The sequence below is a fragment of the Phyllobates terribilis genome, unplaced genomic scaffold (genome assembly GCF_046119375.1).
Source record: "Phyllobates terribilis strain yellow unplaced genomic scaffold, ASM4611937v1 Scaffold_7__3_contigs__length_470593459, whole genome shotgun sequence".
Taxonomy (NCBI): domain Eukaryota; kingdom Metazoa; phylum Chordata; class Amphibia; order Anura; family Dendrobatidae; genus Phyllobates; species Phyllobates terribilis.
Window position 1 is genome coordinate 398,647,616 of NW_027362767.1, and position 16,396 is coordinate 398,664,011.

The window sequence follows — 16,396 nt, forward strand, 5'->3', positions numbered from 1 at the left end:
AGAAGCCCAATATTTTTTCAGAGGTAGATGCAGAAAAAAAATATATTCAGTTTGCAACCTGATGGAGGTCATTATAGATGGACTAATAGAGAAAGTCCCACACACTGCTAGAAGGCCAAATATTTTTTCAGAGCTAGATGCAGACAAAAAATTATTTTTAATTTGCAACCTGATGGAGGTCAGTATAGATGGACTAATAGAGAAAGTCCCACACACTGCTAGAAGGCCAAATATTTTTTCAGAGCTAGATACAGATATAAATTATTTTTAATTTGCAACCTGATGGAGGTCAGTATAGATGGACTAATAGAGAAAGTCCCACACACTGCTAGAAGGCCAAATATTTTTTCAGAGCTAGATGCAGAAAAAAATTATATTCAGTTTGCAACCTGATGGAGGTCAGTATAGATGGACTAATAGAACAAGTCCCACACACAGCTAGAAGCCCAAATATTTTTTCAGAGGTAGATGCAGAAAAAAATTATATTCAGTTTGCAACCTGATGGAGGTCTGTATAGATGGATTAATAGAACAAGTCCCACGCACAGCTAGAAGCCCAATATTTTTTCAGAGGTAGATGCAGAAAAAAAATATATTCAGTTTGCAACCTGATGGAGGTCAGTATAGATGGACTAATAGAGAAAGTCCCACACACTGCTAGAAGGCCAAATATTTTTTCAGAGCTAGATGCAGACAAAAAATTATTTTGAATTTGCAGCGTGATGGAGGTCAGTATAGATCAGGGGTCTCAAACACGCGGCCCGCGGGCCGCATGCGGCCCCTGAGGCTGCTTTATGCGGCCCGCAGGCACAGACCCCTTGACGATCCCGACCTGGTCCAGGAGGAGCCGCCGACAGCAGCGCTGAATTGCCACACAGAGACTGTTTCCCAGCACTGCATTTCCATTGCCAGCCGCTGGCCAATCAGAGGCCAGCAGCTGATATCTGCGTGTCGGCGCAGCGAGTATGACGTCATTGCCATATGCAGATGTCAGCTGCTGGTCTCTGATTGGCCGGCGGCTGACATTGAAAATGCTGTGCTGGGAGACAGTCTCTGTGCGGCAATGCAGCGCTGCTGTCGGCGGCTCCTCCTGGACCAGGTCGGGATCGTCAAGGGGTCGGACTCTGTGGTGCCTGCGGGCCACATCTCCAGGAAGGACGCCGAGGGAGCGGAGGACAGGTGAGAATCATCTTTTTTTTTTTTTATTTTATGTGTGTGAAGAACAGCACAGGGGGCACAGAGCCACAACATGGGGACCGGGATGGGGCGCAGAGCCACAAGAGGGGACCTGGATGGGGCACATAGCCACAGGATGGGGACCTGGATGGGGCACATAGCCACAGGATGGGGACCTGGATGGGGCACATAGCCACAGGATGGGGACCTGGATGGGGCACATAGCCACAGGATGGGGACCTGGATGGGGCACATAGCCACAAGAGGGGACCTGGATGGGGCACATAGCCACAAGATGGGGACCAGAGCCACAACATGGGGACCTGGATGGGGCACATAGCCACAAGATGGGGACCTGGATGGGGCACATAGCCACAAGATGGGGACCTGGATGGGGCACATTGCCACAAGAGGGGACCTGGATGGGGCACATAGCCACAAGAGGGGACCTGGATGGGGCACATAGCCACAGGATGGGGACCTGGATGGGGCACAGAGCCTCAAGATGTGGACCTGGATGGGGCACATAGCCACAAGATGGGGACCTGGATGGGGCACAGAGCCACAAGATGGGGACCAGAGCCACAACATGGGGACCTGGATGGGGCACATAGCCACAAGATGGGGACCTGGATGGGGCACATAGCCACAAGATGGGGACCTGGATGGGGCACATAGCCACAAGATGGGGACCTGGATGGGGCACATTGCCACAGGATGGGGACCTGGATGGGGCACATAGCCCCAAGATGGGGACCTGGATGAGGCACATTAGTACAAGATGGGCACCAGGATGGGGAACGTTGCCACAGGATGGGGACCTGGATGGGGCACATAGCCACAGGATGGGGACCTGGATGGGGCACATTAGTACAAGATGGGGACTTGGATGGGGAACATTACTACAAGATGTTTTCCATTAATACTATATGATGCTAATTGTAAGACAATATTACTGTATGTGGCCAATAGGGGGAAATAAAATTGTAAAAAAAAGAAAAAAGAAAATAAAGCATGAAAAAATATTGGGCACTAAAAATGCTGTTTTATATGTAAACTAAAGTAAACACAAAAAAGTGCACGTTTATTATCGCCACATCCATAACGACCCAAGCCATAAAAAAATAAACACGGTAAAAATGTTCAAAAGGTGTATACAAAAAAAATGGTATCACTAAAAATGTCACAATGAACAAAGAATGCGGCCCCCCAAATTCAAATTTTTTCCATGTGCGGCCCATATACCCAGCCGAGTTTGAGACCCCTGGTATAGATGGACTAATAGAACAAGTCCCACACACAGCTAGAAGGCCAAATATTTTTTCAGAGGTAGATGCAGATAAAAATTATTTTTAATTTGCAGCCTGATGGAGGTCAGTATAGATGGACTAATAGAGAAAGTCCCACACACTGCTAGAAGGTCAAATATTTTTTCAGAGCTAGATGCAGACAAAAAATTATTTTGAATTTGCAACCTGATGGAGGTCAGTATAGATGGACTAATAGAGAAAGTCCCACACACTGCTAGAAGGCCAAATATTTTTTCAGAGCTAGATGCAGACAAAAAATTATTTTGAATTTGCAGCGTGATGGAGGTCAGTATAGATGGACTAATAGAACAAGTCCCACACACCGATAGAAGCCCAAATATTTTTTCAGAGCTAGATGCAGAAAAAAATTATATTCAGTTTGCAACCTGATGGAGGTCAGTATAGATGGACTAATAGAACAAGTCCCACACACTGCTAGAAGCCCAAATATTTTTTCAGAGCTAGATGCAGAAAAAAATTATATTCAATTTGCAACCTGATGGAGGTCAGTATAGATGGACTAATAGAATGATGCTATGCCCAAAAGATTTTACTTCACTAGGTGCAGTAAAAAAATTGGTATTCTATACACAGGTGGTATATCTTGCAACACAGATAGGCTACTCCACTGACTAACACACTCTGCAATAGGCCAAAAAGGATTAGCTTTGCTAGATTCAGCCAAATGCTGTGAAAAAAACTTGCACAGCACTGGCACAGACCTGCCTGGCAAAAACTGATAGGAACTGATGTAACCTAGTCCTGAAAAGGACTGCAATTACAATTAGTCTTTACTCCCACAATCTATCTATTTAAGAGCACAGACCTGCCTGATAAAAGTCGTAGGAAATGCTGTAACCTAGTCCTTAAAAGGACTGCAATCACAACTATTCCCTACTCCCAAGCTATCTGTAGATTTGTGCGAAAATTGGCTTGAAATTAACAAGGTATAGCGCACACAGCAACAGCGGTGCCGTCTAACATGCAGCTGCAGCAGTGAGAAAATGGTGGCAACGGGGAAAATGGCTTGGTCTTATAGGGCAAGGACATGTGACATACACTGCCAATGACACATGCCCTTGCTTGTGTGAAAAAAAGCACTTCGCTCCGTGTGTGCGCTGCTGATAGGCTGACAGATTGCACCTCCCCACTGTAAATGCGGGAAAGAGAAAAAAAAATGGAGATCTTCATTGTTCCTGCAGAGATCCATCCCCTGCCCCTCCCCCCACCCCGCTGTACACTCAAACTGCGTATTAACATTAATTTTCATCATTACTGAGAAAAAATCCAGTTATGATTTTGGTGCACGAACAGTTATCGAACATAACCTCGAACAGCCGAATTTTTCTCAAATCGTTCGTGTTCGCTGAACGGCTCGAACACCGCCCAAAACAGCTCGAATTTGAGATTGGCGAACAGTTCGAGTCGAACAACGCTCATCTCTACTCACAAGGTTTCACACATTTTCCAGTTTTGATCAAATCAGAAAGTCATCGATCGGAGGCTGGAGCACTAATCAGTTTCTGTTAGTGTACGTTCTTGTCTGATCTCAGATGCTCAGTCACAAGTTTTTATTACAACTACAAAGATATGAAAAGGGGTATGGCTTTACATTACCTAAAGAAGAAGATATTTTAATTGTGAATAACAAAGTCGTAAATTAAGGAAACTGCTAAATACCTTGAAATTGGTTCTAACCAGCTTTCTATGCCTTCTGTAGGGGGAAGACCGGGGTGTAAGTGCTTTCAGAGCAAGGGATCCGGAACTGACGAGGCCGTGCCTCTGGTTGCAGGGGGAAGATAGACTGCGAGAACGAGAGTCAGGTGACTGGGAAGCTGGGGGCATGTCCAGAGTGAGAGCTGGGAGGTCAGGTGACCGAGAGACTGGTGACGTGGGGAGAGAGAGGAAGAGATGAGGACGTTTGCACGGGAAAGCGGAGTGGGGTCCTGCTCAGCAGAGCAGCGTGAGAGGGTCCAGGCTCCTGGCTCCAGGACTGGGAGCAAGAGCCGAGTGCAGTGGTCCGGAGGAGTCAAGCCGACTAGAGAAGAGAAGCAGGGTCGGTGGAGCCGGGTATGTGAGGTGTCGTGTTATGGACTAGGGGCTCAGCGGGTAAAACCGGAGACCGCCCGCTGCCGCCAGAAGACGGGAATCATTGTTTGGGTGGGGAAGCCTGAAAAATCAACACCGGCATCAGCTGGCAACTTCCTTGTGGGGAGCAAGAGTCAGCTAAGTTAAAAAACTGTCGATTATAACCGGTTCGACTCTGCTACATCCAGTTAAACTGTGAACTGTCAGTGATAGACTTTTACCTGCTTTTCGCTTGTTTATCCCCCATATTTTCCCGTGTTACTCCCTGTGTGGAGATTGACCCTGTTATCATAAACCTCCCCTGTTTATAAACCCCGTATTGGCTGCTCTGTGTTTCTGTGTCACTTCATCTAAAGTACCCGTGTTACACTTTTGTATCAAAGAAAAGTTAACACAAAGACACCTCTATATCAGAGACAATGCCTTGTGTTATTGCTTTATTGAATCTAATATATATAATTGTATTAGCCTGTCTGTCTGTCTGTCCATGAAATCCCGCGTTGCTGATTGGTCCGGCCGCGGCCAATCAGCGACGCGGGATTTCAGAAAAAAGATGGCGGCCGTTAGCGGCTCATCTGCCGCACGGAGGTCAGCGGTGATGCAGCCGGGAGATGACCGGTCATCTCCCGGCTGCTAGCAGCAGAAGGACCCCGACCGGCGGCACCGCTGCCCTCCATGCGGCTACCGTCGGGAAATCAGCGCCTAGGGCCGCTGATCTCCTGACAGCAAATGTGAAGAGAGGACCGGCGAACGGCGCCGCCGGTCGGGATGCTTCTGCTGCGAGCAGCCGGTCATCTCCCAGCTGCTCGCAGCGGAAGTACCCGCACAAGCAGCGCCGCTCCCGGGCCCACACTAATACGACGCTGATTGGTCACTGCCGACGGGTGCGATCAATCAGCTATATAGGCACCAAGTTTAAACACTGATCTGCTGATTGGTCGCGGCCGCCGGCTGCGACCAATCAGCGATATTGGCACCAACTTTAAACACCGCTCTTCACAGAGGTCAGTGGCGATGCTTCCGAAGTACACCCCCACCGGCGGCGCCGCTGACCTCCATGCGGCTACCGTCGGGAGATCAGCGGCTAGGGCCGCTGATCTCCCAACGGCAAGTGTGAAGGGAGGACCAGGGAGCGGCGCCGCCGGTCGGGATACTTCTGCTGCGAGCAGCCGGTCATCTCCCGCAGCGCCAGGCTCTCCGTCCCTCACTAACACGGCTCGCTGATTGGTCGCGGTCGCTGACCACGACCAATCAGCGATATTGGTGCCAAATTTAAAAATCGCTGTGCTGATTGGTCGCGGCCGCCGGCCACGACCAATAAGCAATATTGGCGCCAAATTTAAAAACCGCTGTGCTGATTGGTCGCGGCCGGCGGGCGTGACCAATCAGCCATATTGGCGCCAAATTTAAAAACCGCTGTGCTGATTGCGCCCGGTGTACTGCATACATATTCTAGAATACCCGATGCGTTTGAATCGGGCCACCATCTAGTAAAATTTATAAAGCTAATACTAAAATACAAAATTATCTTAAGATATATAGGTAGATTTAATTGTCTAAATAATAATCAAAACAAAGAATAAATATTTACCATAACAAACCTTATCAGTCCCCCTGTGCAATTGTTCCAATGACCATGTATAAAACCTTTTTTTAATATAAAGCTAATAATCTGAACTAACTGGGAGCTATCATTTTCTTATTTTAAGACATTAGACTTGTTCCTGGGTCAGGATTTTACAGCCAAATAAATGGGACACAAGATTGGACTCAGTCACCGACTTTCTACTGTATTTCCTGCTCTCCTTGTTTATTTTCACTTTTTGTGTAAATCTGGGATTGGATCTAAAAAAAGAAGAGAATGATTCATTCTTTGGCCATCATGGTGGCTCAGTGGTTAGCACTCTTTCTTTGCAGCACTGTGTTCAAATTCCACCAAAGACAACATCTGCAAGGAGTTTATATGTTTTTTTATCCAGATTTGTCTGACCTTCCTCTGAATTCTCTGATTTCCTCTCACACTCCAAAGACATACTAATTGAGAATGTAGATTGTGAGTCCCAATGGGGACAGCAATGATGATGATGTCTGTAAAGCGCTGCAGAATATGATGGCACTATACTGTATATTAGCGCGTAAAATAAATAAATTTTCCCTTTTGATTAGAATCAATAAATTAAAGATGTTAGCGGCAAACACCCCATGTCAGAGCTTAGACAAGTTGCCTCTTTGCCAAGTTTAGATTTTTAAAAATAAAGCCTGGAGGATAATTGCTTCCAAAGTAATCTGCAAAGATATAGCAACCATTTTACTCATTGTACATGTGTGGCTTTATACCCATGTCTCTATATGTATGTGATTTATCTTATATTTTTGCTTTGTAATGAGATTTTTTTTACTAAAATATAAAATGCTTCAATTTTTTTGAAACCATCACATAAGAGATCAGGTTATTATCTACTATGACAACCTTTTGTTTTCTTCAATTCTGTCACTAGACACGAAGCTTCTTCTTGAATCTGATCTTCTATAGTCTTTTTTCCCATGCCAAAATCTCGCAATGTAGAAACAGAAAATCTACGAAGCTCCCTCCACCTCTCCATGTTGCTCCCGACTGCAATTCCTAAGGGATTGAAAATAACCAGAATAATTTTACAAGTTAATATTCATGCAGTCAAATAACATAGCAAACTATAAATCAACTGGTGTAGAAAATATAACTTTTTTTTTACTTGTTTTGTTAGGTAGTTATTACTGATGAGCGAGTATGTTTTGTTAACCCTTTCGCCGAGTATGCTCGGGCGAGCACCGAGTATTTACAGCTGCTCGGTGTTATGTTTGAATCACTCCCGTGTGCATGATTTGCAACTGTTTGACAGCTTTAATACATGTGAGGAATGTGTAAGAAATAGACATGCTATAGAGGCGAAGCAAGCTCACACATGTACCATGCCTGGCCCATGTGCTTAACCTCATGGTTCAGCGATTTCTCAAAACCTACCCAGATCTGCCGGATCTGCTTGTCAAAGTATGCCGCCTGTGTGCCCATTTTAGAAAGTCAGCTACAGCTTCCGCCGCTCTTGCCGTGTTTCAGCAGCATTTGAAGCTTCCAGCTCACCAACTGACCTGCGATGTCCCCACACGTTGGAACTCTACACTGCAGATGTTGGGAAGGATTTGTGAGCAGAAGAGGGCAGATATTAACTACCAGTATCAACATGGCCGTCGGCATTCAGGTCAGACTCCACACATAAAACCTCAGGGTTGGACATGGATGTCAGGCATATGTACCATCCTCCAAAACTTTGAGGACTCCACCAAGATGGTGAGCGGCAATGATGCCATAATTAGCGTCACCATCCTGCTTCTCTGTCTTCTGAAACGCTCTCTGTTCTCAATTAAAGAGGATGCATTGCAGGCAGAGCACGATGAGATGGAGCAAGGAACCATACAGGATGATTATACACAGCCCAGCCTCATCTCATCCCAACGTGGAAGGGGTGACAATGAGGAAGAGGAGGAGGAGGAAGAACAGGAGCTAGTTTCCTGCACTATATATGGTACTGCCTGCACAACTGCCATACCGTCTGTTCAACGTGGATGGCCTGAGGACAGGGAGGAGAAGGAAGAAGAGGAGGATGAGGAGAGCATGGTCAGTCGTCCTCTTGGTGAGGACACGAAAGTCTTGCCTCTTTGCAGTCTGGCACACATAGCTGAGTTTATGTTACTCTGCCTTTCCCATAATCCTCGCATTGTCCAAATTTTGGATGACAGTCATTACTGGTTGGTGACGCTTCTATACCTACAGTACAGGGAGAACTTTATATCTCTTATTCCTTTGCAGGACAGGCCTAATAAAATGGAGCAGTATGAGTAGGCCCTTGTTGTGGAATTAATGAAAAAATTCCCATCTGAAAATGCTGGCAGCAGTTAGTTGGACAACCAAGGAATACGGGCAACAGAGCCACAAATGCAATCCAGCAGAGGCAGGGGAACACTGTCTAAGTTCTGGGACAGTTTTCTCAGACCCTTCCATCGCACAGGCCCTGAGGCGGAGGGTACTCTCACAAGGAGGGAAAAGTTCAGAAGATGGTGAGGGAGTACCTTGCCGACCGTACCAACGTCCTCCGTGATTACTCTGTGCCTTATAGTTATTGAGTATCCAAGCTGGACAAGTCTGGCTCTATACACCTTGGAGGTCCTTTCTGCCCTGCCGCTAGCGTTTTGTCAGAGCGGGTTTTTAGTCATGCCAATGGAATTATAACCGATAGGCGCATTCGCCTGACAACTGAAAATGCTGACAGGCTGACACTTATAAAAATGAACAAGGGCTGGATTGGGCCAGACTTCTCAACACCACCGAATGATAGAAGTGTATCATAAACTCAAATACAGTGTCTTTTTTTGGGGAGTTCTAACTCTATTCCCATGCTCCTCTGTCTTCATACCCAGACATGGGCATACGCTTCCTTATTTTGTCTATTTGTTCTTGTCCTCCTCCTTCTCTGCATCCCCATCCTCCACCACCATATCACCACCATATGCACCATATCAACATATCAACATCTCTTGCAAGGGGCATTGGAGTGCCTCCAAATTGTTGGCAGCCGTTGCTTCACTGCATAGGCAAGCACTATGGGAGACCCACTTCCTAATAATGGGAACATTGTTTTTAGGACGCTCACTGACCTCTACATCTCTTGCAAGGGGCATTGGAGTGCCTCCAAATTTTTGGCAGCCCTTGCAGTTACTGCATGCGCAATAACAGTATAGGAGACCCACTCGTTAATAATGGGAACAACAAAACATAGCTGGCTGATGGCTCTCTAACAATAGCGAGGGCCAACTGCTGGCCCTTTAAGAATAATAAGGGCCGCCTGATGGCCCTATAAAAATAGGCTTTGTGACTTTCAGAGTCCCTCCATCATAAATGAATAAGGATGTGTCTGATGATGTGTCACACACCACATGGTCAGATAAGGTTGTAAATGTTAAAATTATGTTTCCTGGTGAATGCATTTGTCTTAAAAAATAACATTAAAAAAAACACAGTAGGATCTTTCTTTAGTATAAAAACCAGTGTCGCCGATGTAACCTCAATGTAATCACATTGTTCAGCTCCTTCATCTCCTCCTCCAGTTTGGCCTCCATCTCCGAAAGACCACATCAGTCACAAGCTGAAAGCACTGCAGCACTGCCTTGGCCAAGCGGCAACAGGCTGTGTTGAAGATAACATACTCAATGCTTAGGTGACAAACCGCCCACCACTGCAGAGTTGTTGAAAGCGAAACAGAGCAGCGTGATCTGTGGCTCTCACCGCTCAACATACAGACAGACATGCTCGTGTGTGACAATGGGCAGAACCTGGTGACGGAGAAATGACAGCCAGAGTAGATATGGTTTCCCAAAAGTCAGCCCTTTCACTAGGCTAAACAATATGGCTATGGGGAAATACAACTCACCTACAAGCTGTGGACTGGCTCCGCACCATTCCTTGCCACATTCACTTGACCACGTGTTTGTGATTAGCCGGTCCTTCCCTGTAGGTGCACTGGGGAGTGCACGGGTAATGTTGTGGGACCCGTGCTTGTGGAAGGTGGAGACGACACCCGGAGAAATAGTGGCGGCTGGAGACTGAGTATGGACACCCGGCCACCATGAGGTTGTGGACAGCTTCCGCCTTCATGAGCCTAAAATGCCACATTTTAAGTGCAAGCAGCTTTAGAGGACTTCCTGAGAGAAGTGACAGTTGGAATAGATATGGTTTCCCAAGTCCTTTTACCAAGCTAAAGAATATGGCTGTGGTGACATACAACTCTCAGAAAAAAGCTGTAGACTGGCTCCGTACTGTCCCTGGCCACATTCACTTGACCACGTGTTTGTGGCATGTTTGTGGTTAGGCGGTCCTTCCCAGTGAGTGCACTGGGGAGGGCACGGGTAATGTTGTGGGACCCGTGCTTGTGGAAGGCGGAGACAACACAGGGAGATTTAGTGGCGGCTAGGGACTGAGTATGGACATCCGGCCACCGTCACCATGAGATTGTGGACAGCTTCCACCTCCATGAGCCTAAAAGGCCACATTTCAAGTGCAAGCAGCTTTAGAGGACTTCCTAGGAGAAATGGCAGCTGGAATAGATACGGTTTCCCATGTCTTTTCACCAAGCTAAAGAATATGGCTGTGCAAGCAGCTGTCTAAAAATTTAGCAGTATAGTATTGCAACCTGTGGGTGGGTGGGCGGCTGGCTGCATACTTGCACTTGCATTCCAAGGAATAGGGTAGGGACAACAGAATGCTGCGCTGGGACAAGGACATGGACGGTGATTGTTGCAAGTCTACAACGACAGGTGCATGGTGGGAGGCATCTTCGCATGTGCCAAGGATCACTTATGATGGGCACAATTTTAGGCAGTGACCTGGGAGTCAGAGATGCTTAAAGGGGTCTTCCCCATGCTGTTTCCATGTCTTTTCTGCACTGTATGCATGTGTCTGATGATGTGTCACACACCACATGGCCAGATAAGGTTGTAAAATGTTAAAATGACATTTCCCAGTGAATTCAATTTGTCTTGGTTGAAAGCAGTGCAAAAACTCATCAAAAACGCTATGTGTGAACATAGCCCAAGGTGTGGAAGAGCATTTTAGTTTTTTGTTATTTATTTTGCCTTATATACAAGTCATTACCATGGAAAGGATGTTTTTTAACATATTTCCCAGGAAAATCCTTTTTGTTTTCATTTTTGCATGTTTTATTGTGAGTCCATAAAAGTGGCGTAATACCTCTGACAGCGTTGTTGACAGCAGTGACCTGGGAGTCAGAAATGCTTCCAGGGATCATCCCTATGCTGTTCCCATTTGATTTTAGCACTGTTTCCATTGATTTGGGCAATTTTAAGGCCGTCTGCAGACCGCCGGGGGAGCCGCAAAAAAAATGCTTGAGTTTCCCATAAACTTACATTGGGCTCGTTACTCAGACCGTGCACTCGAGCATTCCAATTTGCTCGACCCAAACAACGAGTACCTGAGCATTTTAATGCTCGCTCATCACTAATCAGAACCTCCTCCGGCAGACTGTTCAACGTTTGCTCCAGTATGTGGATGACCGGAATAGTGATGCTGATGATGGCATCGTCAGCGCTAACAGTCTTAGTAGCCATATCGAAACTGTGCAGAGGTCGTTCATCTGTGCGCAACCATGCAAAATGACATACAGAAAAAGGGCTCGTCATTGCTGCCACAGTCGCTGCAAGATGTACAGAAAAAACACACCTCCACCACAGCTTGTTTTTCCGGGTGAGCTATAACGATACAGTTCTGATCTCTTGGTTTAACCTCCTACTTTATATGGAAATGCCGCTGAGTTTAGCTGTACCACATTCCAAACCTTTTATCTGATCTCCTCATAGCACTGTCAGCTTTCCTGTACTCCACCCACCATCCCCCTGTCAGGAGAGAAATCACACTTATGTATAATGTGTTCACAGCGTCTTGTAATCCATGTGCAGTGAAAAATAGTCTTTTCTGCTTTCACTGCAGAGCAATAACAAGCTGCACAAAAAACATAAATGAGTCTCATCTGCAAACAACAGTGTAGATGAATGATCAGTACAGAAGAGTTGACAGTAATTTGATAGGAAGAAAACTGATAAACCTATGTAACACGACACAGCTAAATTCAGCTGTACTTTCTAATCCTGCAGGAAGTTAGACTAGGAGATCAGCTCAGTATCCTTACATCTCACACACTGAGAAACCTAAGCTATGGTGTGGGTGTGTTCTATTCCTGCTGTGTTTCTGTCTTCTTATGATTGGGCGACTTATACAGTGAGAATAACTACAAACCCACAGTGAAAACTATCTGTTAACACCTGCTTGGAGTTGCTAAAATCTCTGTTATGGAAAGGCGAAATTAAAAAATCTAATTGTTTTATTCCACTGCGCAGTCACTACTACATCATGTATCCAGTTCAATATGAAAAAGGTCCTCCTTAAAACACTGTATAAACATGATGGAGCTAAAATAATTGAAATTGGTATATTTGCTAGAGATCCATTAGGTGGTAATCTCTTTGTCCAAAGGCTCTTAAAGATCTGAAGACCAACACAGATATTTTTTTAACAGATGGCTTTTGCCATCTACCTCCACCATTGCTGCCTCTGAACACTTTAAAGTGATGAAAGAGAGACTCACCATAATTTTTGTAGACAGAATCAAAGCAAGCGATGTCACCTCGAGCTAAGAAATCATCTCCTCTGTCCACGTAAACTTCTTTCACAGCTTTGTATCCTGTGACCACTATGACTGGTCGGGAACCCAGGTAGACTGTGAACACTTCTCCATATTTCTCACTAAGCTGAATGGAATTTGAAAATGGATATTGCCATGTCAAAATAATAAACTTTCCTTAATATTTTAAACAAGAGCCCTATAAATCTGAGGTTTCCACTGGGGATGAAAAATGACTTTATTGTAATGCAAATAAATCGATAGTGACTTCCACAAGTGGTCTGTTGCTTATTAGCCCTAATGAGAGCAAAATCTTTACATGAGAGTCTCTTTCCTCAGATGGTACTGCAAAAAAGGGTGATTTACTACATAAATACTCAGTGCTGATCAATGAGTCAATTTTTTGACCTTCAATATTACAATAGTGCCATCCCTTCCACTGCGCCCTTGTCTCTAACCTCGGTCAGTCACGACCATTGTTGATTCAGTGATGGCAGCAGAGACCGGCATTTGTCCCTTCTGCTGGCACAATAGCGTGTCTATACAGTTCAAAAAGCAAATATAACTTTTTATTACTTACTAATAGATTGATCAGATCTTGGTAAACACTTACGTTCAGCAGAGATTTCACTATGCCCCCTTTGCTTAGTTGTAGTAGGTTTCCCAATATTGGCAGTGGGGTGGGTCCAGGTGGTAAGTTCCCCTTTCTCCAAAAATGCATAAAACTTATGATTAAGATAAGACAGGACACCACCGCTGTAAGAAGGAAGGTAATATTTTCTGAGAGATGCATTCTGGCTTCTGATTGTTCTTCAGATGTTTTCTTGCTTGAAGACAGTTCTGCTCTTACTATGTCAAGTAAGGATTAGAACATGGGTGAGGTTAAGTGTGGCCTCATTTGACATGTGTTTTGTTCAATATTAATTCAGGAAATTTTTAGAAACTTTCGGGGTTAGGTTTAGAAAGAGACTGTGTTTAATGAACTGGGTGCTTTGTAATATTTTACAAAATACCCTATATAATAATGCAATCCCCAAGAGCTGGGGCAAGCAGGAGCTACTTTTCTTGCTTGGATTCAGGTTTTATGTATTCCTATAAAGCAAAAATTAACAGACCACTGCAAAATTTTCATTTTCTCTGATTTTCTCCAAACTCCACTATGGTGAAGACCAAAGACCTGTCGAAGGACACCAGAAACAAAATTGTAGCCCTGCACCAGGCTGGGAAGGCTGAATCTGCAATAGGTAAGCAGCTTGGTGTGAAGAAATCAACTGTGGGAGCAATAATTAGAAAATGGAAGACATACAAGACCATTGATAATCTCCTTCAATCTGGGGCTCCACACAAGATCTCACCCCGTGCAGTCAAAATGATCTCAAGAATGGTGAGCAAAAACCCCAGAACCACATGGGGGAACCTAGTGAATGACCTGAAGAGAGCTGGGACCAACGTTACACAGGCTACCATCAGTAACACACTACGCCGCCACGGACTCAGACTTATCCCCCTACTTAAGCCATTACATGTCCAGGCCCGTCTGAAGTTTGCTTGAGAGCATTTGGATGATTTAGAAGAGTATTGGGAGAATGTTATATGGTCAGATGAAACCAAAGTAGAACTGTTTGGTAGAAACACAACTCGTTGTATTTGGAAGAGAAAGAATGCTGAGTTGCATCCAAAGAATACCATACCTACTGTGAAGCATGAGGGCGGAAACATCATGCTTTGGGGCTGTTTCTCTGTCAAGGGACCAGGATGACTGATCCGTGTACATGAAAGCATGAATGGGGCCATGTATAGTGAGATTTTGAGTGCAAACCTCCTTTCATCAGCAAGGGCATTGAAGATGAAATGTGGCTGGGTCTTTCAGCATGAAAATGATCCCAAGAACACCATCAGGGCAAGAAAGGAGTGGCTTCGTAAAAAGCATTTCAAGGTCCTGGAGTGGCCTACCCAGTCTCCAGATCTAAACCCTATAGAAAACCTTTGGAGGAAGTTGAAAGTCCGTGTTGCCCTGCGACAGCCCCAAAACATTACTGCTCTAGAAGAGATCTGCATGGAGGAATGGGACAACATACCAGCAACAGTGTGTGACAACCTTGTGAAGACTTACAGAAAACATTTGACCTCTGTCATTGCCAACAAAGGATATATAACAAAGTAGTGAGATGAACTTTTGTAATTGACCAAATACTTATTTTCCACCAAAATTTGAAAAAAAATTCTTTACTAATTAGACAATGTGATTTTCAGGATTTGTTTTCTCATTTTGTCTCTCATAGTTGAGGTCTACCTATGATGTCAATTACAGGCCTCTCTCATCTTTTTAAGTGGGAGAATTTGCACAATTGGTGGCTTACTAAATACCTTTTTCCCCACTGTATATATTCTGCAAAGTTTGAAACTTGGAGTGCCAGCAGGCGGCACCCTCAATTTATAGAGCGTCAGCAGGGGGCCTCAAGTATTTATAGACGGCCAGCAGTCATCAGATGAAACCAAGATAGAGCTTTTTGCTAAAGCACATCATTCAACCATTTACTGTAAATGGAATGAGGCCTACCAATAAAGGCCCTGGGTGCCTTGACTGTGAATAATGACATGTGAATAATGACATAATGACATGTGAAGCTTCCCAAAAGATTTTTGGTCGCATTGTAGTGCCCAGTGTTAGAAAGCTGGGTTTGAATTCTAGATAATGGGTCTTCCAACAGGTCAATGACCCTAAACATACTTCAAGAAGCACCTAGAAATGTATAGAAGTAAAGCACTGGAGAGTTCTGAAGTTTTACAGCTCCAGTAGCGCAAAGTCTCCCACCACTACCTCTTACAAACAGATGCTACAGAGTAGCTGTGAACGGACATATTAAATCACTTAATTTTGCCTGCTTTGATGAATTTCTAAGTACAACATCACAAATCTGTTAATGAGTTTTTTGTAATAAAGCAATCAAGTTATAGACAGTGGAAGAGATGTGTGTGCAGACAATGAACACCCATATCCACCAGATGATACCTATCACGAGTCCCTATACTAAATGTAGCTAACAGTGGTATTAACCCTCAACTAGTGAGGTGGAGTTTGCCACACCACAGGGAATTTTTGTTCGACTGCCATTCATTGAAAAATGCTGGTATGAGGATACGTGTCTCACTAGCTTCCATCCATTTGTGGGTGTCAAAAATGTGTTATAGTCATGTGTAATCAATCACCAATAAGAAAACGATTAAAACAAATGTGATCTTTGCATTTTCTGAAAAAATAAGAGATTTCTAAACACTGGGGTATAGGAAACCCCACATCACCAGTTGCGTGACAAAAGCCCCACCTCACCAGTTGAGGGTTAATAGGGAATAGAATATAATTTTTTTTGTTCAGTTGCAGCAGCAAGGAGTATAAGGTAAAAATCACTGACTAGATGCGTGTAATACGCTATCCCTAGTGTGATAGCTCACCCATACCAAGCTTCTGTTCTTCCTCCTCACCCAAATCACCCAATCCACCCAATCTGTTGAGAAGATGAGATGAGTCTGGGATCTGTAGCATCACCCTATATAGTTTCTTCTCCTCTTTAATTGTGAGCAGCGAGCGTTTCAGTA

General features: G+C 44.7%; 1 protein-coding gene across 1 annotated transcript in view; it reads right to left on the minus strand.

The window, feature by feature from the left end:
* LOC141155003 (cytochrome P450 2G1-like) overlaps nucleotides 1-13,680 on the minus strand; it is a 35,889-nt gene extending 22,209 nt beyond the window's left edge. The window contains exons 1-3 of the mRNA XM_073641595.1: nucleotides 13,413-13,680; nucleotides 12,764-12,926; nucleotides 7,045-7,197 (exon numbers count right to left, since the gene is read on the minus strand). Coding sequence (XP_073497696.1) covers nucleotides 7,045-7,197; nucleotides 12,764-12,926; nucleotides 13,413-13,592 — 496 coding nt within the window. The 5' untranslated portion in view covers nucleotides 13,593-13,680. The remainder of the gene's footprint in view (nucleotides 1-7,044; nucleotides 7,198-12,763; nucleotides 12,927-13,412) is intronic.
* Nucleotides 13,681-16,396: the final 2,716 nt, after the last annotated feature.